This window comes from Pteropus vampyrus, unplaced genomic scaffold, assembly GCF_000151845.1.
Source record: "Pteropus vampyrus isolate Shadow unplaced genomic scaffold, Pvam_2.0 Scaffold88, whole genome shotgun sequence".
NCBI classification, from domain to species: Eukaryota; Metazoa; Chordata; class Mammalia; order Chiroptera; family Pteropodidae; genus Pteropus; species Pteropus vampyrus.
This window is the reverse complement of record NW_011888869.1, coordinates 4,310,263-4,335,823: the sequence shown is the minus strand read 5'-3', so window position 1 is coordinate 4,335,823 and position 25,561 is coordinate 4,310,263. Positions and strand designations below refer to the sequence as shown.

Below are 25,561 nucleotides of genomic sequence, written 5' to 3'. Positions count from 1 at the left end.
ATCTACTGACACACAGATATTTTCATTTTGGCAAGCTGACCCGTATGCCCCTAGCAGCCACTCTTTATGGTGGTAAAGGTATATAACTCTTCAGTTCTACAACGAATCTAAAGCAAACACGGGAACTGCATTCCTCTGTAGCTTTAGTCTAGTTTGAGGAACTTCTGGAAAAGGTCTCCTAGCTCCTAAAACAGAGAAAAAAAAGAGACAATCCTCCTCCTTCCTTGAGATGTTGGGTCTATTCTGGTAGGCATTCAGGAGGGGAAGCAAACCTTATAATAAAATTCTTACTGAGGACAGAGGGTGGAGAGACAGAAGGAACCAGATCCCTGATGAAATTCTCAAACTGCAGATGCGATCAAGCCTGGTCCCAGCCCACTTTCCAATTGTGAGAGAATATAATTCCTTACTATTGACACCAGTTTGAGTGAAGTTTTCTGTTAAATGCAGACTAAAACATTCTAACGTATGCTCTTTATGTGCAACGCCCTATTTCATTTCCTTCATGGAAGTCAGTGATATCAGAAATTATTTTTTCTTTACGTTTACTCTCTAACCTCCCCTCCCAGTGAGAATGATGAGTATGGGGAATTGTCTGTCTTGTTCATCTCTATGATCCCCAAAGCCTAAGATAATGCCTACTACACAGAAGATGCTCAATAAACATTCCTTGATAAATGAAAGCATAAATCGTAGACAAATACAACCATGTATACAACTTTGAAAAAAATTTCACTTCTTAATCATTTAAATGATAATTTATCTTTTCCTATTCTAATTTACCTCACTGAATCATGTTCAATATGACAAAAGAAATCATCAAAAAGCACACACAAAGCTGAAGGAAACTGGACTTTGGGTGGTAAACACACAATAGAATATACAGATGTTAAATTATAATGTATATCTGAAAATTATATAATTGTATTAACCAATGTTACCCAATAAACTTAATTAAAAATATAATAAAAAATAATAAAAAATAATTTTAAAAAAGCACACACATAAGAGTAGAAATTAAAATTCATTATTTCCCACTAGATTTCATATATTTTAGCTTATGGCCCCAAATAAGCCTCAAATGTATTTGTAAGAGAAATGGGTTTTTAAATGCCATTACTTGTAACAAAAAAGTAATTTACAAATACAAAAGCCCAATTTGACACATTTTTTTCTCAGGTAACAGTTAACTTGGCCCTGCTCTAAACAGGCCCATATTTGGCAAAGTGAAAACCTGTGACTCTGTCACAGAATAGCTTTTCACCTCCCTTCTCTACCCAAATACTTGTAACTACAATGAGTAACAGAATTCTTTTCTAGCTGATATAATTTGAATGAAAAATTCACCTACAACTTATAGGAGATTCAAAACAAGGGCCAAGGAAGAACATCTGCATATTCCCCTTTCCTAAGAAGTGACTCATGGGAAAACAAAAGAAGAGTAGGGTGACGCCCTGTGCCACTGCAGGCACATCTGCTTATCTACTAAGCAAGAGAATGTGAGTATATATGGTATATGATAGAATGGAAACAGGCAAAAATCTACATGTTGGCCTCACTATATATAATAAACATTCACAGAGCTTCATACCAAGAAAACAGATAAATAATGGACTCATATTCTAGAAATCTTAAATGAATATAGTATGCACACTAAACCACCTAGACCAAATCTCCCTATCTTCTCTACCTAATCTCTACCTAATCTCTGCCAAACTGCTGACTACACAGTGGATTCAGAAGAAGAAAACATACAAAAATTGCTAGATAGGTAAATAGCATCTATTACTAAAAAACCACAAAAATCCAGCCTAATAAGCACATAAAAAGATGCTCAACATCATTAGTCATTAGGGAAGTGTGAATTAAACTTTATTTCACACCCGTTAGAATGACTACAATTTTTTAAAAAGATAGAGAGTAATAAGTGTTGGCGAGAAAGTTGGAGAAATGGAAACCCTTATGCACTGCAGGTGGGAAGGAAAACTGGGGCAGCCACTATGGAAAACAGTACAGTAGTTTTTTAAAAAGTTAAATACAAATTTACCAGATGACCCAGCAATTCCACTCCTATATATCTACCTCCATGAGAAATGAAAATATTTGTCCATGCAAAGAACTGCACAGCAATACTCATAGCAGCATTATTCATAATAGCCAAAACCTGGAAACAACCCAAATGTTCATGAACGAGTGAATGGATAGTCAAAATGTGGTATATTTATACAATGGAATCTATTTAGCAATAAAAAGGAACAAACTGATGATACATACTATTCACGGATAAACTTCAAGAACATTACATAGGAATAAAAGCGTTCTAAAATTGATTTATGATAATGGCAGTATCATTTAGTATATTTACTAAAAATCATTGAACTCTACACTTGAAATGGGTAAATTTTATATAAAATATGGCACAATAAAGTTGTTTTTAAAAAAACCACACACAATAGAGGTATTCAATTCACATTTTATATGTGTCAGAAATTAACATAGTATCCCTATTTTGCATCTACTTTAGCACATAGAAATCTAATTTTGATCAAGCATTATCAGTCAGAAATCAGTTGAACTGCAAGAAGTAACCACCTACCAGTTAACTGAGATACACTAGGAATATTTATGGACTCAAAATGTCTTCGGGGCCTCATTCCTATCATTAGGCAAAGCTCACACTTTCATAAATTGCATGTCAGCTAAAACGTGAAGAGTTGAGAACCACTATACAAAAATATAAAGAGGGAAACTGAAATGTAGTGTAGGTTATAAAGGAAACAGAGAACAAAGATAAAGACATAATAAGATCTCCCATCTCTGGCATCCATATCTCTGGATATCGAAGGCTCAGAAAGCTTGGGGACTCTAAGAATTTTCTTTTGAGGGGAAAGGAAACTAACCTTGATCTTGTAGTTTTAAGTTAATCATTTTATTTTTGTAACTATGAAAAATGAAATATTTATCAAAAAAAAGTCTAGTCTAAGACTTTCTCAATCTTCTATTCTTACAGAATATAAAGACATTTAGCAATTAAGAGTAAAAAATATTAATAATAATAATTATAATTACTGCCAACATTATTTGAGCATGTTCTATGTGCCAAGCAAAGTGCTAAGAAATTCATACATATGATCTCATTTAATTTCTACAAAAATCCTAGGAGGTTATATTATCATCCCATTTTCCAGATGGGTAACTGAAGCACAGATCGATGAAGTGACTGATGATCCCAAAGGTCCAGTAATTTTGACAAGGAAGTGGCAACAGCAGTATCATCTGAAGCAGTAACACGGGAGAAAGGGTTTTACTACGGTATTCCTAAATTAGGTAAACACATTCAAATCGAACCCTCCTCCTACAAGCCCAGAGATTCTGTATAGAAAAAATATCCAGGTATAAATAAGATAAACTAAGGAACTGACGTGAACCCCAGGACATAAAAATCTGACTCATCTCACTTCATTAGCATTGCCTTTTCAAATCGGCCTCAGCTAAAGGCTCCCTCTCAAATCACTTTCCCAACCTGGCTGATGGCTCCTCTGCTATTCTTCCTACATTCTGGATTATTTCAGTTCAAGAACAGTGAGATCCAATAGGCTGAAAAGTGAGGTGACCTCCAGATTTCCCTTTATTCCAATAAGTGAGGTGACCTCCAGACTTCTCTCTACTCTGAAAACACTAATAATTCCATTCTCTCCACATGGCCTTCTGTGCTTGTCTTCATCTGTGTAAACCCTTTATAACCACTAGGTTTCAAAAAATGTCAGATCCCCTTCTCTCAGTGCTGCCCATCACAGTGCTTCCCATCTGCATCACTGCTTTGGGCACACTATTATGTATTTAAAGTGTGCACGTCTCATCTACCCAATGACACACTAAGCTACTGGGATGGGAAGCATGCTTACGTTGTTTTGTATTCCTTGTAAGTACCTAGCAAAATGTTAAGCACAGGAAATAATAGTTTCTGAAATATAAAAAGCTTTGTATTTGTGCTTTTTAGTATAACTACATTTGTATTTATAAGTATTTTGTTTGTCCTACCAAAACCCTAAGATTACAAGCTCATTGTTAGAACGGATAACTTCATTTCTTTGTAGAGTATTATATGTTTAATTTTTTTTTTAAGAATGAGGTTAAAGACTTCAAGTGTGGCAGGCATAAATTACTTTTTTTCCAGAAATACTAAAATCATTCTTTACATTTTTCTTTTTTTCTTTTGTATCCCCTTCCACCCCAGTTCCATTCTATGCATTTTTATAGTTACCTAAGTATCCACCCTATTTTCTCATATTTCTGAATCAAAGGACATTAAATAAACATATTTTTTCACTGTAAACACTGGATGAAACTAATGTGAAAACCACCTGACAAAAATGTAAAATAGTAAAAGTGCTTTTCTTTTGCTGAAATAATAAAGTACCAAAAGCTGTTATAAACGGCAAGAAGGTAAACTGAGTCAATATATGTAAATGTAAATGTAAAGGAGGAAAACTGAGAATAAAATTGTAAGTAAGTGTATATAATATGCATGATTACAACAATGAAAAACAAAGATGAGGAGGAATTTGGAACAAAGCAAAAGCATTTTCTTGTATTACCATGCTTAATTTCATAAAAGTAAAATGCTAATAATATATGAAAAGCCTAGAACTGTATGCATTTAAAAAATACCTGTAACTGAAATATTTCATACCTGTAAACATGGCGTGAAAGTAAGGACTACAGGCAGCCAGCACCACTCTATGAGCAGAGATTTCCATGTCTTCAGCCACAATTGTGACATCGCACAGCAAATTTTGACTGTTTACAAAGTAGAGAGAAAAAAAAACTTCAATGATACCAATAATAAATGTACTGAGCATCCTATGTAAAAATATTACAGTAAAAACTCACTTTTCTGAAGTTAGGCTAAATAAAAACTGCCTTCCTTTAGAATTTCTAAACAGGAAATACACAGAAAATTGTCATGACAAAGGCTCAAAATGCCTTGGGCCCTCACTCAGAATCTTGCCTTTGATAATCAGTGAAATATTTCCAACTTTGATTATTGATTTCTCAACCTCTAGAAAATTATTGGCAGCGACCCATCAATGGACTGTAAAGGGGAGAATGTCTGAGTTAAGAACAGCATCAGGAGAAGTGGCGAATGGCAGTCTGACATGAAGATGAATTAAAAATAAAACATATGTGGAAAACTAAATTGGGTCAAAGTACCCAAAATATATGTATTTAAAATGACCCTGGGTCATTAAACATAGGTAAAATTATATTCAACTTCACTTGCTGCTTAAAAGGCTTTTGAAGCTCAACTTAATCATACCATCTAGCAATGCAAAATATCTCATCCTTCAAGACCATAAAATATTACCACACATAAAATTAAAAAGCACTGTTACCTTAAACCATTATTTTACCTTAAACTATTATTCAGCAAACATATCTCCAGTTCTAAAATATCCATTTTAATTCATTCAAAAACATGTGGTGAACATGTTTTACATGCTATATAAGCTGCTAGGTGTGATTCTCCAGCTAAATAAAAATGTTACAGGATATCTTTTTGGCAAAAAAGGTTGCTATCACTTATTCTAGAACAAACAAGAAGATGCCAACTCTAAAACTGACCTCACACGTAGTCATGTCATTAATAGCTGAAACAGGTGTGGAGAAACCAAAACTCTTTTCCAAGTACCTCAAATATCTGAGCACTGAATAGATGTGTATAGCATACATAGGTCACACGTGGCCCCTCCTCCATTATTCTGCCTATTTCATCTTAGAGTGGCCTTCCTGCTTTGGTAAATTTCTAGTAGCTTATCAGCAACATTTTCACATGAGTTTAACCAAGTCCTTAAAGTTTTCCACTTTTCTACACTGCTTACAAACTTGTTTCTGTAGAGTTCACACCAAAACTTGTCAGAGATCCTACTGGCATTTATCTTCTCCCCAGTCTAGGAGAAACTATAAGAAACATCATCACTCTCTAGCCCCGGTTATGACTGCATTCCTGGGTCTCAGTGGTGACAAGCTTGCTATGCCCTTTAAATTGAAGTATAACTCTGGAGTGGTGCCGATGTAATGGCTCATGATGCTGTATGAGACATCAGGCAGGTCCCACATGAGAGTCATAAAAGGTGGCACAATGTTTCACTTATCTGTCATCCTTCCAGATCACTAATCTGTGATTCCTCCAGTGTGGAAAACTGACAATGTCTGCCGTCTGCTCTGGGAATATAAAACCACTCTACAAGTCTATGAATTTCATGGGTTCACAAATAACCAGGGTGAGAAAAGTCAGTGGTGTTTTCAGGAGGGTACTGTGCAAGAGCTTTACCTGCATGAATTATCTCATTTAGAGCCCACCACAGTCTTATGAGGTATGTATTATTATGACTTTTATCCCCAAAGCGTATAGCTGGGGAAGCCATGGTTAAAGATGAATAACCAGCCTAAAGTGTCCACCGATGGCAATGCCAGGATTCAAATCCATGGAATTTGGCTGCAGCTCCTCTTAACCACTACACAAAACCACCTGAAGCTGGAACTAGAAACTATTTTTTAAAGTTCTACATATAGTTTTAAAAAGGCCTAATTTTAGTGGATATTTTGCACTACCTACACGAGAATATTTAGAAAAATTAAAGTTTATTTGCTCATTTGAGAGAACACTGCAAGATCATGTCTGTCCTTAAGGAGACTAGCAATGCAAAGATTACAAGACAGAATGGAAAGCGTCATTGTAAAGATGCTATGGGGAGAGGTGGAGCATCTAAATCAGACCGGGGGTCAGAAAAGACTTCCTGGAGCTACTGACCTTAAGCTGAGTTCTAAAAACAAGTAAACGTTAGCTGGATCAGGAAGGAGCAAGAGGACTCCCAGCAGAAAGAACAGTGTGTGCTGCTGCTCAGAGACCTGGAACAGCAAAGCCGAGGGGGACCCGTAAAACAAGAAGCTCAAAGGGACTGCGAATGTAAGCGAAGGAGAGGTCGGGTCAACAGGGCTGCAATCTCGAGAGGCCCATTTGCATTTTCCTACTGTGAATGGGGGGGGTGGATCTGGAAGCAACTCAAACATGAGTCAAGTGCATCTTCATGCCTATTTTCCTTTATCAGTAATACCTCTTACTGCCCTACTTTCAAGATGAAACTTAAGTGGAATTACACATGAACACCTCAAAATCACATAATTAATTACATTCAGCTTCAATTAAATTACTCATTGATCCAAACCTTCTAGCATATCATCTGCTGGGTGTCACCTAGATAATTAGCTCAGCCTTATTGACTTATTAGCTGATATTAGTTAACTAATAAGGCAAAAATATTGTCACACTAGTACTACGCAGCCACACTCTGAGTTAGGGCCACATTACAAATTCAAGGACATACTTAGTTTTAGTGTTCAATTTTTTACTTTTTGTTTCCAGTAATAACAGATATTAAAAACCACTCAAAGATGACAGAGCCATGACCAGAGCCAGAGTGTATCTACTGAGTCTGGCTCTTACCTCTTTCCAAATATGCATGCTCACAAGACACTGAATGACTTTGAGGTGAGGAGAAGAGGGCTACAAACAAGATGCGTAGCAATAAAAACAAAAGAAATTTACTTCAGCAGTCCATACCCAGTCTACATGGTGAGTTTCTGAGTTTATGATGAAATCTAAGGAGAGAATGGACTATAGAAGGAAAAGATTTTCAGAATAATCAGATAAATAAAGTGGCTACTTAGCAAAATTTGCATTTATTTGTTCACTTATCAAATATCCCAGAGTGACTACTGTGCACCAAGCACTCTGTCGGTTTATCACAATAAACAAGATAATGTCCATGACAGCAAGGAGTTTATAGTCAAGTGGGGGAAACAGACAAGCTAACAGGTAACTACGAAATGAACCATTGACAATTAAGATGGCACAAGTGTGAGGTGTCTGGAAACACACAGGAGATGCCAAGCCCAACCTTATAAGCACTTTGGAAAGAAGTTGCTTCTAAGCGCAAATGTGAAAAACCCGAGTTATACAGGCCTTATGTAAAACTCAGATGGCACAGAAAAGTAAAAGGCACTCCAACTCCTAAATGAAATAACATTATGAAAATTGGTACTCAGAAAAAAAAACTGTTCTGCTTTGAAAATTAATAAAGCATGTCTGAGCATACCAAGATATCCTTTGGTTTTCTGATATAAAATGAATAAATTCCTAAGCCTAGAAAAACTTACCACTGTTGTATATACATATCTTCTTAAAGTAAAATGTACCATCGAACTCTAAGATATCACAAATAATTAACAGTCACATGTAATAAGAATTTACTTTCTGCTGGAAATGGGGGTGGTAGGGAGATGACAAGGCATCTGTCTACCTTTCTTCCTTGGCTGCCAGGGAAATATGGAAGCATTTTCTGCCACATGGTGTGGAATCGAAGCAACCATCGTGCCAAGCTGGTGACATGCACTGTTAGCCCAGAGTCCACAGGGCAAACAAAACCATGGCCTAAGAATGTGCTCCAAATCATCTTGGACCAGCATCGAGGATCAGGACAATAAAAACAAGGCAAGATATAAAAAAAAATGAGGCAAGCGGTCAGAAGCAAGGAAATTAACAGCTAGTCAGGAAGTAGAGGTGAGCTAGACGTGGTGCTGCTGTTGAGGACCAGGAGTGCATCATCGAGCGCTGGCTACTCGGTACATAGGGAGGTGGGGCAGGAAGGTGAACTGTTTAGGTGAATTGCTTCCTGACTGCTAGCTTACATTAGTCATGCTTAACCACACCTCCTATAAGTGACAATGTCATTTAACAGACAAGGCAGATACAACCTCACTAAAATGTCAATAATGTCAAAGAACAACAGAACTCCAGGACAAGTGCCACCACTGTTTTCCTTCTTTCTCTTCTTAAAACCATGATGGTTTGAATTTGAATTTCTGTGGCAGTTAAGCACAAGGAAAACTTGGACACTGGATATAGTAAGCTTCATCACCACACTAAGAGTCCTGACGAACAGCAAGCCTCCTTGACAGACGTGCCCCCGCTGAGATTCTCAAACCGGAAGCTGGGACCAGCAACAGTCAACTTGGAAAGTCGTAGGAAAACCTACAGACAATGATTTAGGAACTGTTTTAAACTAGTAAAGGGTACCACAATAGAGACTCTATCATTCTTCTCAGGTAAAATTGAGACAGCAGAATAACTGAAAAATAACAAAACAGAGCCACAAGAAGACATGGGGGCAGCATGTTACCATCTGCAGGGAGGGAAAGGTAATGTCTCAGATCTGATGACTCTCGAGAACACGTGGTCATCAATGAGAGGAGATGAAAAGAATAATAAGAAATAAAGTGAAAGAAGAAATTAGGGACAGAGATAAGAAAGTCAAAGGACTTCAGAGGGGAAACTGTAATGCAATGGTGAGTTTCTGAACATGTGAGTGAAAAGTTTGGCTACTGATAGAAAATATAGAATATTCACAAAGGAAACTTCCTCATTAAAATGTGTTTTCAAAAACCTGGTGAAATAAATCACAAGGCAGATACTCTCAGCTACAATAATTTAAAAGAAATAAGCCAAACTAAGATTTTCTGATTTAAGAGGGGATACTGAGGCAAACTCTGAAGTAGCAGAGTCTCACACATGGTAGGTATTCGACAACATGGAGAAAGAAAATGAGAAACAGAAGCTGGATAAGTGAATTCATTTACTACTATCCACTCTTCATATTCTTTGAAATGTTTAATGATTCTGTCCATGCTCAATAAATAGCACTTAAAAAAAGATCAATCACGAGTGCTTAAGAATCACTGCAGAAGATTACCAGTTATATTGTGACTATAAACTTCAAAATATCCCTTAAACTTTCTAAACAAACAAGTCTGCTTGATTTGGGGGCTCTTTCCAATTGTTCTATCCTTCAAGGAATGTTTTATATTCTACTCTAGTACAACATGAAAACAAAAGAACCTGACGGTACTTTATAAATAATTATATATACATGAGAGTGATAAAAAAAAAAAAAAATTCACATCCTATATAATTTCCTGAAATCTCTTGTAAAAACAGTGATATAAAGCTATGAAGGGAAAAGTCTGTTGTTTAATTCACTTGCCATCCAAGCAATGAAGTACAAATAACAAGAGGAGCCACAAATTTTTCAGATTCACTACAGATAATTTAACTCTAGCAGTCATCTGGGTCCATGATGTCTCAAAGTCCTAGGGGAAATACCATAAGCACTCCCTTAAGAGAAAGCTTCAGACTCTTTTGTTTAAATTATTTCCTGGAATGTCAGAACTGCTATTATAATGGAAAGACTAAATATTTATCGCTTCTACATGATCTATAGGTGAACACTGGAAGTGCTTCATATAATTTACCTTTACTGTGAACTTTCAACTTCTAATTATAACTTAAGGATCAAAATTAGTCTCTCCTTAAACAAATAGGAGGTTGGCCTCCACTGACACTCATCTTAATTTTTAAAGCTCTAGTACAGTTTTATCCTATATCCTAGAAAACAGTCAACTTGGGTTTCATTTAAAATTTATCTTAAAGGCAAAAATGCTCCTTTTGACAGTTCCTTTTTTGGTCTTCTCAAAAAGCTCACAATCTAATGTTTTCAATATAACTTGTGTCTGGGATTCAGTCTGCGTCTGTCTCCTCCATCATCCCAATACAATATGTTGCACGTAATAAGCACTCTGTAAAGATCTATTGGCTTGATTTTGAGAATCCTTTTCAGCACCCACAATTTGCACACTATCTTCCACCACCTCCTCCTCTTCTCTGACATCTCCTGCAGCAATCGAGACACTTGAAAGGCATGGGCAAGTCTGACACCGTTTTTGGCTCCTACACAGCCTTTTGGGCATGCTAGCTGATTTCAAAGGAGAACCGGGTGATTACAAATACTTGCTGAATTCACTGTTTGGAAGTGACTGCAGGGTTTTTAAACTAAGTAATTTTCAGTTATTCAAGCTCATATTGGCTGGGACATAGAGCTATATTCAGACCTCCTGCTTAAAAGTAAAATAAAAATAAAAATAAAAAAAACTTAAGAAAATGTCACATTCCTTTTCTATATACTATATTAATTCTATAACTTACACCTTACAAAACTCCTGTCTCTCTATTCCTGCAACCATACCTTAAACCAACATTAACTGGAAGAAAAGTGACTTTTACTCTTAAAATTTCACTTCCATCAGCCAGAGGTTCATAAAAACACTCTCTGGTGTACAGCTGTTACTCTACCGAGTAGAGAGGGCAGCCCGGGAGCAGAGTGGTGAGAGAGAACAAGGAAGTTCTCACACCCCAGAAGTCAGGAAACCACTCTCCACTGCCCTTTCCTGGCAGAAGGAAGCTGATGCAAGAACAGGAACTAATACGTGATTTTCAGCTGTACAAGGGGTAGGCCTCTTCAGAGATTTTTTTTTTAATAATTATTCAAATTGGTTATAAGGGTTAAAAGAGAAGGGAATGGCATTAAAAACCACCAAAAAAACGGTTCTGATGAACCCCAAAGAGAGTTCATGTTTTTAAACACTAGCAGACCGACTTCATTAAAACAACCCTGGCTGTAGAGCTGGCAGCCAATACTCTCCGGCTATTCAAAGGTCACTCTTTGTTCTGAAAATCAGCATTGACTACCAGTCTGATGACACAATAGCTCCTGAAACCGTGCAACACAAAGAACAAGAAGGTACTATTACACCACCATATAGTTCACACCCAGAATGAAACAAAATAGATGAATGAAGACTAGAGCTCAATAATCCTAGGACAGAGGCAAGGACACATGACATGCAGGTAAGCAGGAAAAAATCTCATAGGCTCAGAGCATGTCAGAGCAGCAGTGAACCTTAGACTCTGTCCCTTCCACTCTCATTTTATAGTTGAGGCTCAAAGAGGCCCATTCGCACACCACCAGTAGAAGGCCAGGGCTATCACACTGCATGGAAGTGGGGGAGAAATGAGACTAGGTCTATTAAAAGTCAGTCTTTCTAGACTTTTCAAAGAAAAAGAAAAGCCATTAAAGATCTGTCTTAAAAGAACTAGACTGTTTTTTTACTTTTCTCTCAGCTTCGCTTGGTAGCCATTGCATTTTATATTCTAATAACTACTGTTGAGAAGGGAGTAGAAAATTAAAACAGTTAGGGCCAGACCTGCTGGATTATCCCACCTCTATTTTTCTCCCAAAGACTAAATGAAAATCTACTTATTGAAAATGTCAGAGCAAGACTAGGCAGCAAATCTAATATCCAATATTCAGTTTAACTTTCTCTTGTCTCTCTTTCTCCAATCCACTCATTCTCCACCCAGCAGCCAGTGTATTCTTTTCAAAATAAATATCTGATCATGTCACATCCCTGCTTAAAACCATCCAATGGCTTCCTCCCATGGCAACTCCTGATAAAGACCAAAATGTATAAGGCCCTACGAACGCTGGCCCACATCTACCCACTCGACCTCCTCTCTTGCTGTGACCCTCTGCCATCTGTACCCCAGCTACCCCTCAGCTCTTCCAGAGAGGCCAGCTTCCTCCCATCATGAGACTTGAGCACTGCCATTCCCTAGCTGGAACACTGTTCTGTAATCTCTCCCATCCCCATCCTGACTTCATTTCCTTACCTCTATTTCCTTTGAGATATCAGCACAATTATTCCTATCTTCTCAGGGAAGCCTTCCCTGACCACTGCTACCTACCTTCAAAGGCCTCCTTACAGCACTTACTTTCATTGAAATTATTTGTGTAATTCTTCGATTGATTAATGGCTGCTTCCTGCAGTTGACTGTAAGCCCCATGAAGGCATAATCATGTCTGCTTTGGCTCACCACCGTATTTCTATCACCCAGCAGATAAGTATTTATTAACTCTTTAATTTAATTAAAGGAGAAACAAATGAACAAACAAATGATGGGCCTAATGGGTGGTCTTTTAGGAAGACTACATAGCACTGAGACATAAAGGGAAAGTTTAAATCACTCCCTTCGTAGCCCAAGCTTTTAAATTGTGTAGAGTTCTTTCACAAAAGGAATGATGGGAAAAACTGCATGTCTTTCACAAAGTGCTAAGGAAACAAAATCAAGACTGTTAATACTAACAACTAAAAAAGAAGAGCTAATCATTTTTCAATCCACTTTTATAGTCATTTTTTTCATTGCAGAGACTCCTAACATATCTGAGAATTACCTAAGCAACAGACAGGTTCCTCCAAAATATTACGACCATCACCATCAAAGAGAGAGGTTATTTTTCTCTGCCTAGTTTTTTTGCACATTCTTTGCAATGACAAGTTAGAAACCCTAGACTTTCTACTGGACCAGCATTGTCCAATAAAAATGGTCACAATTTTCTAGTAATCACATTTAAAATATAAAAAGAAACAAGTGAAATAAATTTCAATAATAATTCTATTTAACCCAAAAAATCCAATATATTATCATTTCAAAATGTAATAAACATTTTAAAAACTTATTAACGAACGTTTTACATTGTTTTTTTGTACTAAGTCTTCTAAATTCATTATGTATTTTCCACTTATAGAATATCTCAATTCAGACTAGACACCTGTGGCTTGTGGCTACTATTTGGACAAAGCAGTTTATACCATTCATACTTCTGATAAATTACTTGCTCTTTTCTTCCTTTAAAACACTAGCAGAAATGCTTTTAATGTTCTCTGCACCAAACAAAGCAACAATAAGGCAAGAAGAATATATTTACCATAGACAACTTGAAAACCAAAGAGACTCATGGTTACATGTATGTTAATGTAATGATACCTTCTTAATTCGTTCATGACTTTAAAAGCTTTCTTCATATGCCAAGGATTCACTGTCACAGGGCAGTGTTTTTCAGTGTTATCATCTTTTGAGTCGAGAGGCTTCTGATGACCCTGCTTTGTACATCTGTGCATTAAAGAAAAGAACAACAACAACAAAAAATCAGACAAAGATCTTATTAAAGGTAATTTAGTTCAGGCTTAGTAGGCTATAAGTGACAATGAACGTTCCCTCCCTCCCTCACTTAGAAAAGTCTCAACAATATATCCCAATGTAAGATTAAGACACAATTCAGAACACTTTCTGATGGTCACTATGATTTTAACAACAACAAAAAAAAGTGGGTAGTTATCTTCCTGCTGTCAAGATGAGGACAGAAAATTCAGTTAAAGTGGTTCAGCAGATACCTCCAAATAAAAATGCTGAGAAGTGATCCTGTTTGAAAAGTAACCTGCTCTTAACACTCTGCCATCCACTACTTACAAATCGAGACAGGAACAGGAACATACTTAACAAAACTTTAGAAACTAAGAATCTGATTTGAATTTTGCTCCCTACCTGCACGGTTATTTACCCCATATATCCTGGACCTTCTTTAACAAGAGATTAATCGTGTTAGCTAAAGTTTACTGAGTATTTACTATATGGCAGCCACTGTGCTAAGTAGTTTTTACTTTCATTATTCTCTTAATCTTCACAATAACTCTGTGGGCTAATTACTATTAGTATCCCCATTTAATAGATGAGAAAAAAATGAAGAGGTAAAAAGAGAAAGTAACTTGGTAACTTGGTAAATGGGAAACTTGGGAGACAAAAAAATTTACAAAATTAGAGTAACAAGGGGTGGAGGTGGAATTAATTGCTAATGGACACAAGGAAACTTTCTGAGATGGTTGCACAACTCTAGAAATTTACTAAAAATCACTGAATTATTCAATTATGTGGGTAAATTTTAAGGCATGTAAATTATATCTCAATAAAGCTATTAAATTTAAAAATCGAGATATCAAATTAAGCCTAAAAAAATCATACTTGTATATATATATCACAAAGAACAACAGGCAATCATCAGTTATTGCTGCATTCCTCTTTACACCACTTCCTTTCCTGAAAGGCTGATTCATTTTTAAAATACTATCTTTCATTAATTCATTCAGCAAATATTTTTTGAGTGCCAACTATGTACCAAGCACTTTTCTAGGCACTTGGAATACATCAAATACACTAAACAAAGATCCCTGTGCTCACAGACCTTGTAGTCTAGTGTGTATGCTGGGGATGTAGGGGAGGAGAAAATACACATGACAAATCAGTAGAGTAGGTGGCACGTTAGAAAATTAGAGCTAAGAGAAAAAGATTAAGGGCAGGAAAAACAGTCAGGAAGATGCAGTGATGTAACCTGCAGTAATAAACAGGGTGATCGGGACAGGCCCAATTGAGAACTGAAATTACAACTAGGACTAGGAGGTTAGAGAAGGTCCAGGAAGAAAGAACGGCTATGGCAAATCCAGTATATGCCTGGCGTGTTCCAGAAATGAGACCAGGGCTAGGGCTGGTGGGGACAGGCGAGTGCAGATAATATAGGGCCTAGTAGGACATTGAAGGACTTTGGCTTTTACCCTCAGGAAAATCGGGAGGCATTGCAGAGGAGTGACAACATCCGACTTACGTTTTCAAAGTAGTCATTTTGACTACTGGTTGAGGATTGTCTATGTGGGTCAAAGATGAAAGGGAGAAAGCTATTTAGGAGAGTGATGCAGTAGGAAATGACAGGCGCTCAGAGCAGGATAGCAGCAGCGGAGGTAGGAGAAGTGATGAGAAGTGGCTGGGTTCTGGATATACTTTAAGGTAGTTGCAAGATTTGTTCACATGTGGCATGTCAAAGAAAGTCAGAATGACTCCGAGTTTTTTGGATTGAGCAACTGGAAGGATCAAGTTTCCATCAATTGAATGGGAAGCAAGGCCACAAGCAGAAGTAGTTTGGGAGTAGGAAGATCAAGAGCTCAGTTTTTATAAACATTGGTTTTAAGATATCAGACCTCCAAGTGAAGATGTCAAAATGGTATCAGATGAATACCGGAGCCTAGAATTGGAGAGAAAAATCTAGCTGCATACATGTATGTGGGAATCATTGATTCCATAGATGGCACATGAAGCCATGAAACCTGGGCACTCAAACATTAAGGTAACCTCCAACAATAACTTGCTTGTTCCCGTACCCCCAAGAATCAGCGCTGATGAAGACCCCTTGTTCTCCGGGGACTTGTCTACTAGAAGTGAGCATCGGTCCTGTTTCCTCACCACTTGAGAGTTTTTAAAGGGGCCGTATAAATGACTTCAGTGCAAAGCACTGCCTCTAGTGGGTGAGTCCACAGCTGGAGTGGGAGAATGGGATGGTGCACTCTACTTCCTGCGGCTTCTCGTGTGCGTGAGCGTATGCATGTGTGTGTGTGTGTGTGTGCAGAGATGAGTTACACCTGGCCTAAGAAAAAGAACTAGTAAATCTAGGAACCAAAAGATGAAAGAACATCCAGAAATGGTGAAGGGGAATGGGGAAACACTTTATGGTATAAGACATATTCTCATAATGCCACTTCCCACCATCCTTTCATAAACAGTATAAAAGAAAGGAAATTTTGTAGATATATGCAATCTATACAAACTTTCTGACCATGTAACAATGAAGGTCCACACATATATAGCGATTTAATAACACTTATATATGCTTCGAGTTTAACAACTTAGAGCTTACAACAAAGAAAATATAACATTGAGAATTAGTAAACTCTCATAGAAGGCTGTTCGATACTTAGAACAGAAGCAAAAGCAACTCTGCCCTAGAAAGAATATCATTAAGGGTCAAGGGTGTTTATATTTGCTTAGGAAATCAGGAATTAAAACTTCCTGCATGAAAGAATTGACTTTAAGACAGCTACCGTACAACAATCAACGTCTATATTGCCGTTTTCTTAAAGCTATTTTCAGCTCCTATTTTTTCTATGTACTCCAGAAACTCTACAAAGAAAAGACTTTCTTCAAAGGTTTAAAGGAATAAGAAGTAACATTGAATTTTTTTAAGTGTTCTCTGTACTGAGAGCCACTTACAAATACAGCATCCTGCTGCACAGGTCTATATTTGCAACACTAAAGTCTCTCCCATCATTTTCCATTTCCTATGTGGTTTTATGTGAGATGGTCTCTCATTCGGAAGCAGAACCGCGTAACAGAAAATTACATATCATGTCTAAAACTATACATGTGGGAAATGAACATATACTAGGAAGCAGCTAAGTAGGAGGTTAAGGTTTACCCTTTAAGCTACACCAGTCAGTACAGTTACACCTTCTCCCTGCTTCCCTTTGAAGCAGAGTTCCAGAGAGCTCTTCATTCTGAGAACTGCCTTCTTTAAAATATCTGGAGGCGATGCTTTTTCACGGTTCTTTCACTTTTAAGTCTTTCCCTCAACTCTACAGTCCATAACTCATCCAGTCTTAAACTCATCCAATAGCCTACTGTTACAAAACATAGTCTAAAATAGTTGAGGCTTCCAAGGGCTTGGATCCCAGTACGCTGCTACGCTTTACAAGAGAGAATCCTACACTCTTCCTTCACTGACTGACTCTTCTGCAAATTCCCAGCTGTGGGCAAGGGTGGCTTCTCAGATCAGGTAACTTTCTAACTCTGCCGAAGAACACACTGCTGATGACAACTGAATTCTCAGAGTGGAAGCAAACAGAGACTGGGCTGTCTCCTTCAAACAATCAAGACTCCATAACCAAGCAAAGGTTTAAATCTACTGCAAAAATGTTGAGGACATCTTAGAAATGAGGTACACTTTCTTTAGATGCATATCATTTCCTTGGGAACAGTGATTTCCAATGGAGGGGGACAGAAGGATCAGAATGACCCAAGCAAGTTTTTCAGACTACACTTCACCATCGGCTCTTTACGTGAAGATGCAGGCAAGCCCTTTTTATAGGACAAGGTACAGCAGGATGACAGCATCTCCAGGAGTAGGGGTGAAAGGCAGCTGTGCATAATTGAAAAACAAAAAAGGTGACGTAATATGCCCCACCACCCACTTACCTCCTACTCCAGGACAATCATCTCAGATTGAGAACACTAGAAAATATGGGTTGTTTAATAAGTTTTTAACGTTTTGGGGTGGAAAGAATACTTTTAATTCATGTGAATGATGCAGCTGCAAAATTTAACAGGGGACCAGATACTTTCATATTCAGGACACAAATATTTAGACCCTGGGTGGCCACCATCTCTGCCCTCCCCTCTGCCTGTTCATCTCAAAAGCTGCAAGACTCCCCTGCTTGCAATGAGTCACCCACCATTACTCACAAATTTCTGCCAAGTTCACGTCAGCAGCTGTTGTTTTCAAAGTCACCATCCATGCTGTATGGCTCTGAAGTTTCTCCATTACTTTATAATATCTCTTTTATTTTTCTCTGCTGTCTTCCTAGCTAAACTTATACTCAAAAGCTGGTTATCGAACTAACATAGCTTCCATACACAAGTCCAGGATATCGAAAGTAGAGAGTCAATCACAGCTAATATTTTAACTAATATTTGTTATGTCACTCTACAGTTTGCCAACAAAATACTCTCATGTCTTTCCTCTCACCCAAATAACCCCCCACATGACTTGTAAAAGTAGAGGGCTTTCTCCATTGGAAACACATCTTAGTTTGTGGTAGAACTGTGGTTTCGGTTTTTGCAATTCGCTAAAGGCAAATGGACATGCTCCACAAATTTTCTTCAAGTGTTTGGAACTTAAGCTTTTATTAGGTCCAGAGCCAGTAGACTAACTGAACCCACAAACATATGGTCATATTACCATATAAATATAGATTTAAAAAATGTTAATATCTGCTCTATGGACATGTAAGAAATTGGATTATACCTTCAGTACGTAGAGCTTCAAAACTGAATATGAAGCATCTTGTGAGATGAAAAACCTCCTACCCAGTCATAGAACACCTTACAGACAATATAACAGCACCACTGAATACATCAGTATAGTGTATATATGCTTTAAAAGTCATGTTTCCGATTTCTCAGAGCTGGAAAGGAAATGTCTAGAAAAGCTGAAATGCCCGATTTTACTAAAATGGATGGGCAGTCAACAGAGCACTGAACCTGCTGGAGGGCAGAGGGAGGTATGACATGCCGCCCCTCTTCACCCACCTAGGACTTGGCGGCGTGGCTTCTGCTAAGTGCAGGGAGGCTTTGGCGGGAGGAGGTGGCTGGGATGCCTGCCCTGGAGAGGCTGATGGAAGTTGGAGTGTAACCGCTGTCTGAGAGTAGAACAATAGAGCTGTAAAAAGCTCTGCTTCGGTTAGACTCAGCTCTCTCTCCCTCGTTCCCTCCCACCTACATGACACACAGCACAATCAGGCACTTTCTGTCCCTGACAGTGACTATTAACAGGAAAGGGACCGAGGTAAAAGCATGTCTTATGCAAGATCTTTCTTATTTTAAAGAATATGTCATAAACAATTAACAAAGCACTGTCAGAGTAGGATGTGGTGAGGCACTAAAAAAAGGAGAAGGAGGTTTATGATCCATTTCAAACATTTTCATGTCTTTTATCATTCATATTTATGACCTTTCTTTTGCCACTTTTCCTAGCATTGCCATCACTTGGCTGGTAAGAGAGGGTAGCAATGAGTTGGCAATTCAGTTGACTGGGACACATTTCCCAGCACTTGAATGAAGTGGCACTAGAAGAGGACCAGAATTAGCTGGATGACCTGAATATATACGTATGACTACCTATGCCGAATACTAACCAATGACCTTGGATTAGTTACTTAGCCTCTCTGGGCTTTATACTGTTGACTCATAAAATAAGGTTTTGTTATTCCACAAACATGTCTAATATGAAATGTAACATGAAAGTCAAAGATAATAACACCTCACCTACTTGCTTCAGGGAGCTGGACAAGCACTAAACGCTGTAAGAATGTAAACACAGAGTTGAGAAGAAAAATGTTGAAGTTAGGAGCTAAACTGAATGGAGATATATTCTCATGGGTTTTACTGACCTTCTTCATCTTTAACTGTAACATTCAATAAAAAGGATTAACGATACTCCAGACAACCACCACCGTTAATACATCAAGCAGGTAAGCTCTACCTAGATGCTCACTGCATGCCCTATACTAAGCAAGGAGAAGGACTTAAAGGAGGCTGAACATAGGAGCCTTCTCCAGTTACCATCTAACTGGGAGGCACATCTAAGAACACTGGGGAAGGGCACAAGGCAGTGCACAGGTGCAGGATTACAAGCTACCATCTATAAATACTATCGGAATGCAAAGAGGGCTGGAATGAATTGGGAGTAAATAGGGAAGGCTTGGCGAAGGAGATGGGGTCCAACCTTTAGAGGAATTCCAAGTTGTTTTAACTGGGGGCAGGATAGGAAAAGGCTGGAGACTCCTGACTTGTAATAAGGCAGATCTGAACATATAACATACGGCTAAATGGTGGAGGAATGTGACTATCTGGCTGAGATATCTGGTTTTCATAAGTCATCTGGCGTGACTCTAAGATGTCAGTGGGCCAAAATAGTAGGTGGACTGAAAGGTGAGGAGAGAAAACACAGAACTCAATAGGAGAAAAAAATCCAGGTATCAAGTGATGAAATCTGTTCATCAAAATAGGAGCAGTCAGAATAGACACTTGAAACCGAGGCTCTAGAGTTCCTGGGAGCTGATAAGATGTGGAGGTGATAAGAGCGAGAGAGAAATCAAAGACCATTCCAAGGCTTTGGGTATGCAGGACCAAAAGAATGATTATTCCATTGAATAACTGAGATGTTATAAAAGGAATTCAGTTCAAGAACAAAGATTATGAACTCAGTTTTAGACATGTTGAATCTGAGGTATGAGCTGAGAGCAGATGTTCTGTAAGAAGCTCAAAATTCAAGACTGAAGCACAGATCAGATCTAGAGCTCAGTCTTAAGATACAGTTGGAGCCACAACTTAGTAATTAATAGCTGATTAAAAAGAAGAATTGGCCAAGGCCTGCATCTTTGAGGAACAGCTACTGCCAACAAACAGAAGTAACAGAAGTCATGTAAGACAAAAAAGTGATCAACAGAGAGATTAGTCTCAGTTTCTCCTCTACTTGATAAGCTTGAGAAAGTAATTTAAGCTCTGAAAAAAAGGTAATTATAAGAGACCTACATGACAAAATTAAATGATAAAAGTAATAAAATAATCACATTAAACAACCTAAAAACTAGAGGAGGGAACTAAGAAAAAGTAATGTCATGGAAAAAGCAAGGGCTTGTATTTCAAGGCAGAATCAGTAAAAAGAACTGGCCCAAAAAATACTTTAGCAAATGCCAAGAGTCTGAAATGTAAGAAAGAAAAAACATAATATAAAGTATACTGACCCGCCCATTACAATAACTGTGTTATATGTTTACTATCAGTTTTAACCATGAGGAAAAGGACTTTGTTTTGTTTTCTGAGATATGCCCAAAGCCTGGTCGTAGTAGGCACCCAATAAACATGAACAAAAAACTTGAACTCCCTCATTATAAACAGTAAATACATTTGGAATTTGTTAGAATTCTATAGAAAGGCATCTGAAAGGCAATTTTCATTCTCTGTATCACCTTCAAAGAACCTTCTATGTGATCTTAAGAAGCTGAATTGTTTTCATAAATGTTCCTAGTGCAGTTCCATAATAGCCACAGATGAGTAAACTTACAGTCACCTTCACGAAAGCATGCTTACTAATATTTACGGAATGCCTACTAAGTGCATTAGAAAATGTAGACTAGAAACAGATTTGGTGAGAAAGGGAAGAGTGATTTCCCAGCATTAGATATTTTTAGAAGGACATAAATGCTACTTATTCTAGAATGCTCTTCTCAAGTTCCCAAATGCATCCCCAAATCTGCCTTATATATGACACTTCCTTCAACACAAATTGATCCATATGTCTTCTCTCAACATTACCTTGTAGGCCATTAATGATCTAAATATTTTAAAGGTCTTTATCATTGAGGAGATTCACCTATGATCTAAGAGATGTTCAATTTACTTAGAACTAGTTAAACAAAAACAAGAATGGGCTATAAAAGACAGACGAATGTATATTGGGGCAACCCATGGCAAGGTTTCAAAATTCAGAGTAACTGAATCTTAGAAAGAACATTAAGGGTCATCTGGTCCAGGGGACCCCAAACATCAGGCTTTGACGAACTTTTAACTGATCTAGGACAAAACGAGGGCAATGCAGTAAGTCTCCATAAAACTAAACTTATTCCATTTAACAACTAATCTTTAGACTGAGATTATGTCCCACTTCGAATTTGGGAAGGAGCACTAAAATGTCCTTTCTTTCACAAAAAGATGATAGTTGATAATTATTATTTTATCAATAATTTCTTTACCTGGCAAAACAAAAACCTTAGCAATTCTATGTTGGACTTCAAATTTTTTTTAATATTCCAAGTCAGTAAAATCCAAACATCTGAGACCCTCTGCTCTAACCTCACCAATCTCCTACTGCTAACTCCTTTAGAACAGTCAACAAGACGTCGTCGGCCTATGCTTGAACACCTCAAATGTTCAAGAGTCTCCAGTGTGTGTGGAATCAACTGAAAAAAGATGTGGTTGTATGGGACACGTCTGCTTAGTTTTGAGAAGAAAAGCAAAAAAGCAAGGTCTATAGAAAGAAAGCCAACTTGTGGAAGACAAGCCAGTAGGGGAACAAGGACCTAGAAAACTGTTCAGCAAGTGGAGGTCAAAGAAAGCATCTCTCCTATACCGCCTTGTCTTCCCTCAACTTAATTATGGAAATCCTTTAAAAAAAAAAAAAAAAACCCTAAAGCTAGGATCTATAAAACATTCCTGAGGTCAGGGCTTATCAGTTCACGTTTCTTTTGTACATCTCAATTTGTACTAATTTACTCCTAATTTTTAGTTGTATATCTTTCGGACTGGATCAGAGGCACATGTCCCCTGGTCTTAACATCACCTAGACCCCAACATGGAACAGAATCTAAATGCCACATATAATCAAGGAAGCAAAAAAAACAATAAATAGAGATATGATGCCCAATGACAAACAATATGAGAATCAAGAAGAATGAGGAAAACTTGAAAGCAAGGAGTAGCAAGAAGGGATCAAAACTTATTTTCAACAGGACCATCCTGAAGGAATTAGTCACCTCCATTCCTCCAAGACATGTAATATTGGGCTGAAAGGAAGCAAGGTGGGATTTGAAAACAATACAAAACTGACTGCTAAAAGAGAAGCATGAGCAAAAGTATCGCATACAGTGCCAGGCAGAGACAGACATTCAAATATTTGCAGAATGAATGAATGAATAAACAGACACTCACCCAGAGAAGATCTGAGTCCCTGCCTCTAATCACAGCATCTAAGGCACTTTCAATTCACATCAAAAATCTTTCTTTGCCTTAAAACTCAAGCTAAAACTCTAACCTTATGAAAAGCTGAGCCCTCCCAATAACTTCCACTGGCCTCCATCCTATCTCAGCTCTAGCCTAAGGAGGCCAGATGAAGCTTTTCAAAGACACTGCCTGCATTTCTCAAATCCCACACCCAGGATTCAATGTGGAAAGAAAAAAATAAGTTAGTGAGAGTGGAGGCAAACAGGCCAAGGGATGGGAAGACTATTCCTGATATACGGAAAGGTAAATAACACTCGATGAGCTCTGAAAAGAGGGTTAATCCTAGACAGACCAAATGAAAATAAAATTTATTTGCATTTATTATTAAATGAACAGAAACAATACAAAAGACCCATCAACTTTGGCCACCCATTATTAAAAAGAGTTTTAACAATTCTTTCATCACTGTTAGCATTCCAGGCTTTCCATTACCTCTCAGCCTGTCATTGTTCCAGCACTACTGATGGAGTCTCGATATCAAAGAACTGTGCTAGGCACCAAAATTATGATTAGTTGATCTGACAGATCAACTAATTCAGTTTATCAATATTTGTATGCAGGAATCTATTTCATTTTTAATTATTTCTATTTAAATTTCTTTAAATCTATGTTTCTACTCCCTCCCTCCAGAGCCTGCTTTTCCACACCCTTTTTTTCACCTGCATTCTAAGATCATCTCGTTCTTTCTTTTAATCCCCTGTGCTCCAAAAGTAGAAAGGCATTGCAGAGAACTGATCTAAAGGGGGTTAGGTTCACTACAGATAACATACCTACATGATATATTCTATATACTATGTGTTGTCTATATACAGGTAGCATATCCTGCCTAAAGTGCCTCTGAGCCTGGACAGAACTCATTTGCTGGTGCTGTGCTCACACTGCTGATGCTAACAAGCCACCACCATGTTTCCTGGGAGTCAAGAGCCTTCCCGAACCTGCTGAAGCACAAGACCATATCACAAAGCCCACAAAGCCACAGTGATCATGTAGCAACTGAGCCCCTGTTTCTATTAGCCCAAGAGGGTCAACTCAAATCTTAACATCTGTCTACTCCTTAGATCCCCTGGACCTGTTCCACTCACGCTAAAAATTCATAAGGCACTTTTAGAAATTATAGTTCCAGAATCCTATTAGCTCTCCTAAAAGGACTCAACATCAAAAAATTATTCAGCACAAGACTAATATCCATATTTTGGCTGGAATTCTGCCAAATAACCACAAGAGGCTGGCGCGGTACAACTGCCATGGAGTGAAGCTGGCGAAATCTAAGTGAAAAACGATAGGGCTCCATGAGTAAGCTCTCATGAAAAGGTACACCGTCCTTCAGAATGAGGTTTGTCTGCGGTTTGAAAAGTCCAGATTGAAAGGGCTCTTGTTCCTTCATAAGGTTAAACTAAGGAAAGCAAATCAAAATTGAAAATTTCGGAACTCCTGGGGATTTATAGTCCACTTTTCCCAAAACGTTAAAAAAAAAAAAAAATCTTGTACTGAATAATATCTTCAATATCTTCTACATAATTGTTCAGCTGTTATTATTTCTGAATTTTGCTGCAGGTGATCCCGAATGTATCTCGATACCAAGGAAAAAGACACCTGTGCCTAGCAGGTCGCTACACTACTCATTTTCCCAGGATACCAAAGAAACAGAAGATGCTGGTTTCTGGACAATTTCCTGCAGCGCCAGGTAAAAGAGGTCACATGCCCTGAACAACCGCGGCTCATTTAGAGTGATGTAAAGGTTCCTCAGGTATTAATTTTACTAGAAATTCGGAGAAGCAAGCAACCTAGGATCAATTCATTGGGACACCGGGCGTCTGGTACTTTCCAGTTTCCGTTTTTCAACGGACTCCCGTGCATCATACCTCCCACCCTCAGAAACGCGTCAGCCAGATGGGCACCCGCAGCCCGTGCATTCCACGGAGGTATACACGGGACCAGCAGAGTCCCCCGGCACTGCCCCATCCCGAATCTTCTATCCGCCCGGGATCGGGAAGAACCTTCCCTGGAAATCCCGGGCAGCGTTTTAAGTCACAGCCTGGCCAGACTGAGTTTCCGTCCGCGTCCGCCTTCGGACTGCGGGAACCGCGCCTCGTCACGCCCCGCAGCTCCCAGCTCCCACCGCCCGCCGGCGTCCAACGCCCGCGAGCCCCGAGCGGTCATCCCCGAGCAGCGCCCGCGGCCGGCGACACGCACCGCAGCGGCGCGCTCGTCCGCAGAGGCACAGCCCGCCTGCCCGCCCGCTCACTCACGCGGGAGGCAGAGGCGACGTCTCCATTGTGGCTCCTCTCGGGCTTCAGAACGCAGGCACCGACCGCCGCCGCCAGCACCATT

General features: G+C 38.5%; 1 protein-coding gene across 5 annotated transcripts in view; it reads right to left on the bottom strand.

Annotated features, from left to right (window-relative positions):
• KLHL2 (kelch like family member 2) overlaps window positions 1–25,561 on the bottom strand; it is a 77,299-nt gene extending 51,738 nt beyond the window's left edge. For 2 of the 5 annotated variants that reach the window (XM_011363712.1, XM_011363713.2), the window contains exons 1-3: window positions 25,480–25,561; window positions 13,781–13,906; window positions 4,694–4,800 (exon numbers count right to left, since the gene is read on the bottom strand). In XM_011363712.1, coding sequence (XP_011362014.1) covers window positions 4,694–4,800; window positions 13,781–13,906; window positions 25,480–25,505 — 259 coding nt within the window. In that variant the 5' untranslated portion in view covers window positions 25,506–25,561. Of the gene's footprint in view, window positions 1–4,693; window positions 4,801–13,780; window positions 13,907–25,423; window positions 25,443–25,479 lie in introns of those variants that run through there. The other 3 variants (XM_023532707.1, XM_023532708.1, XM_023532710.1) reach the window with 3 other exon arrangements.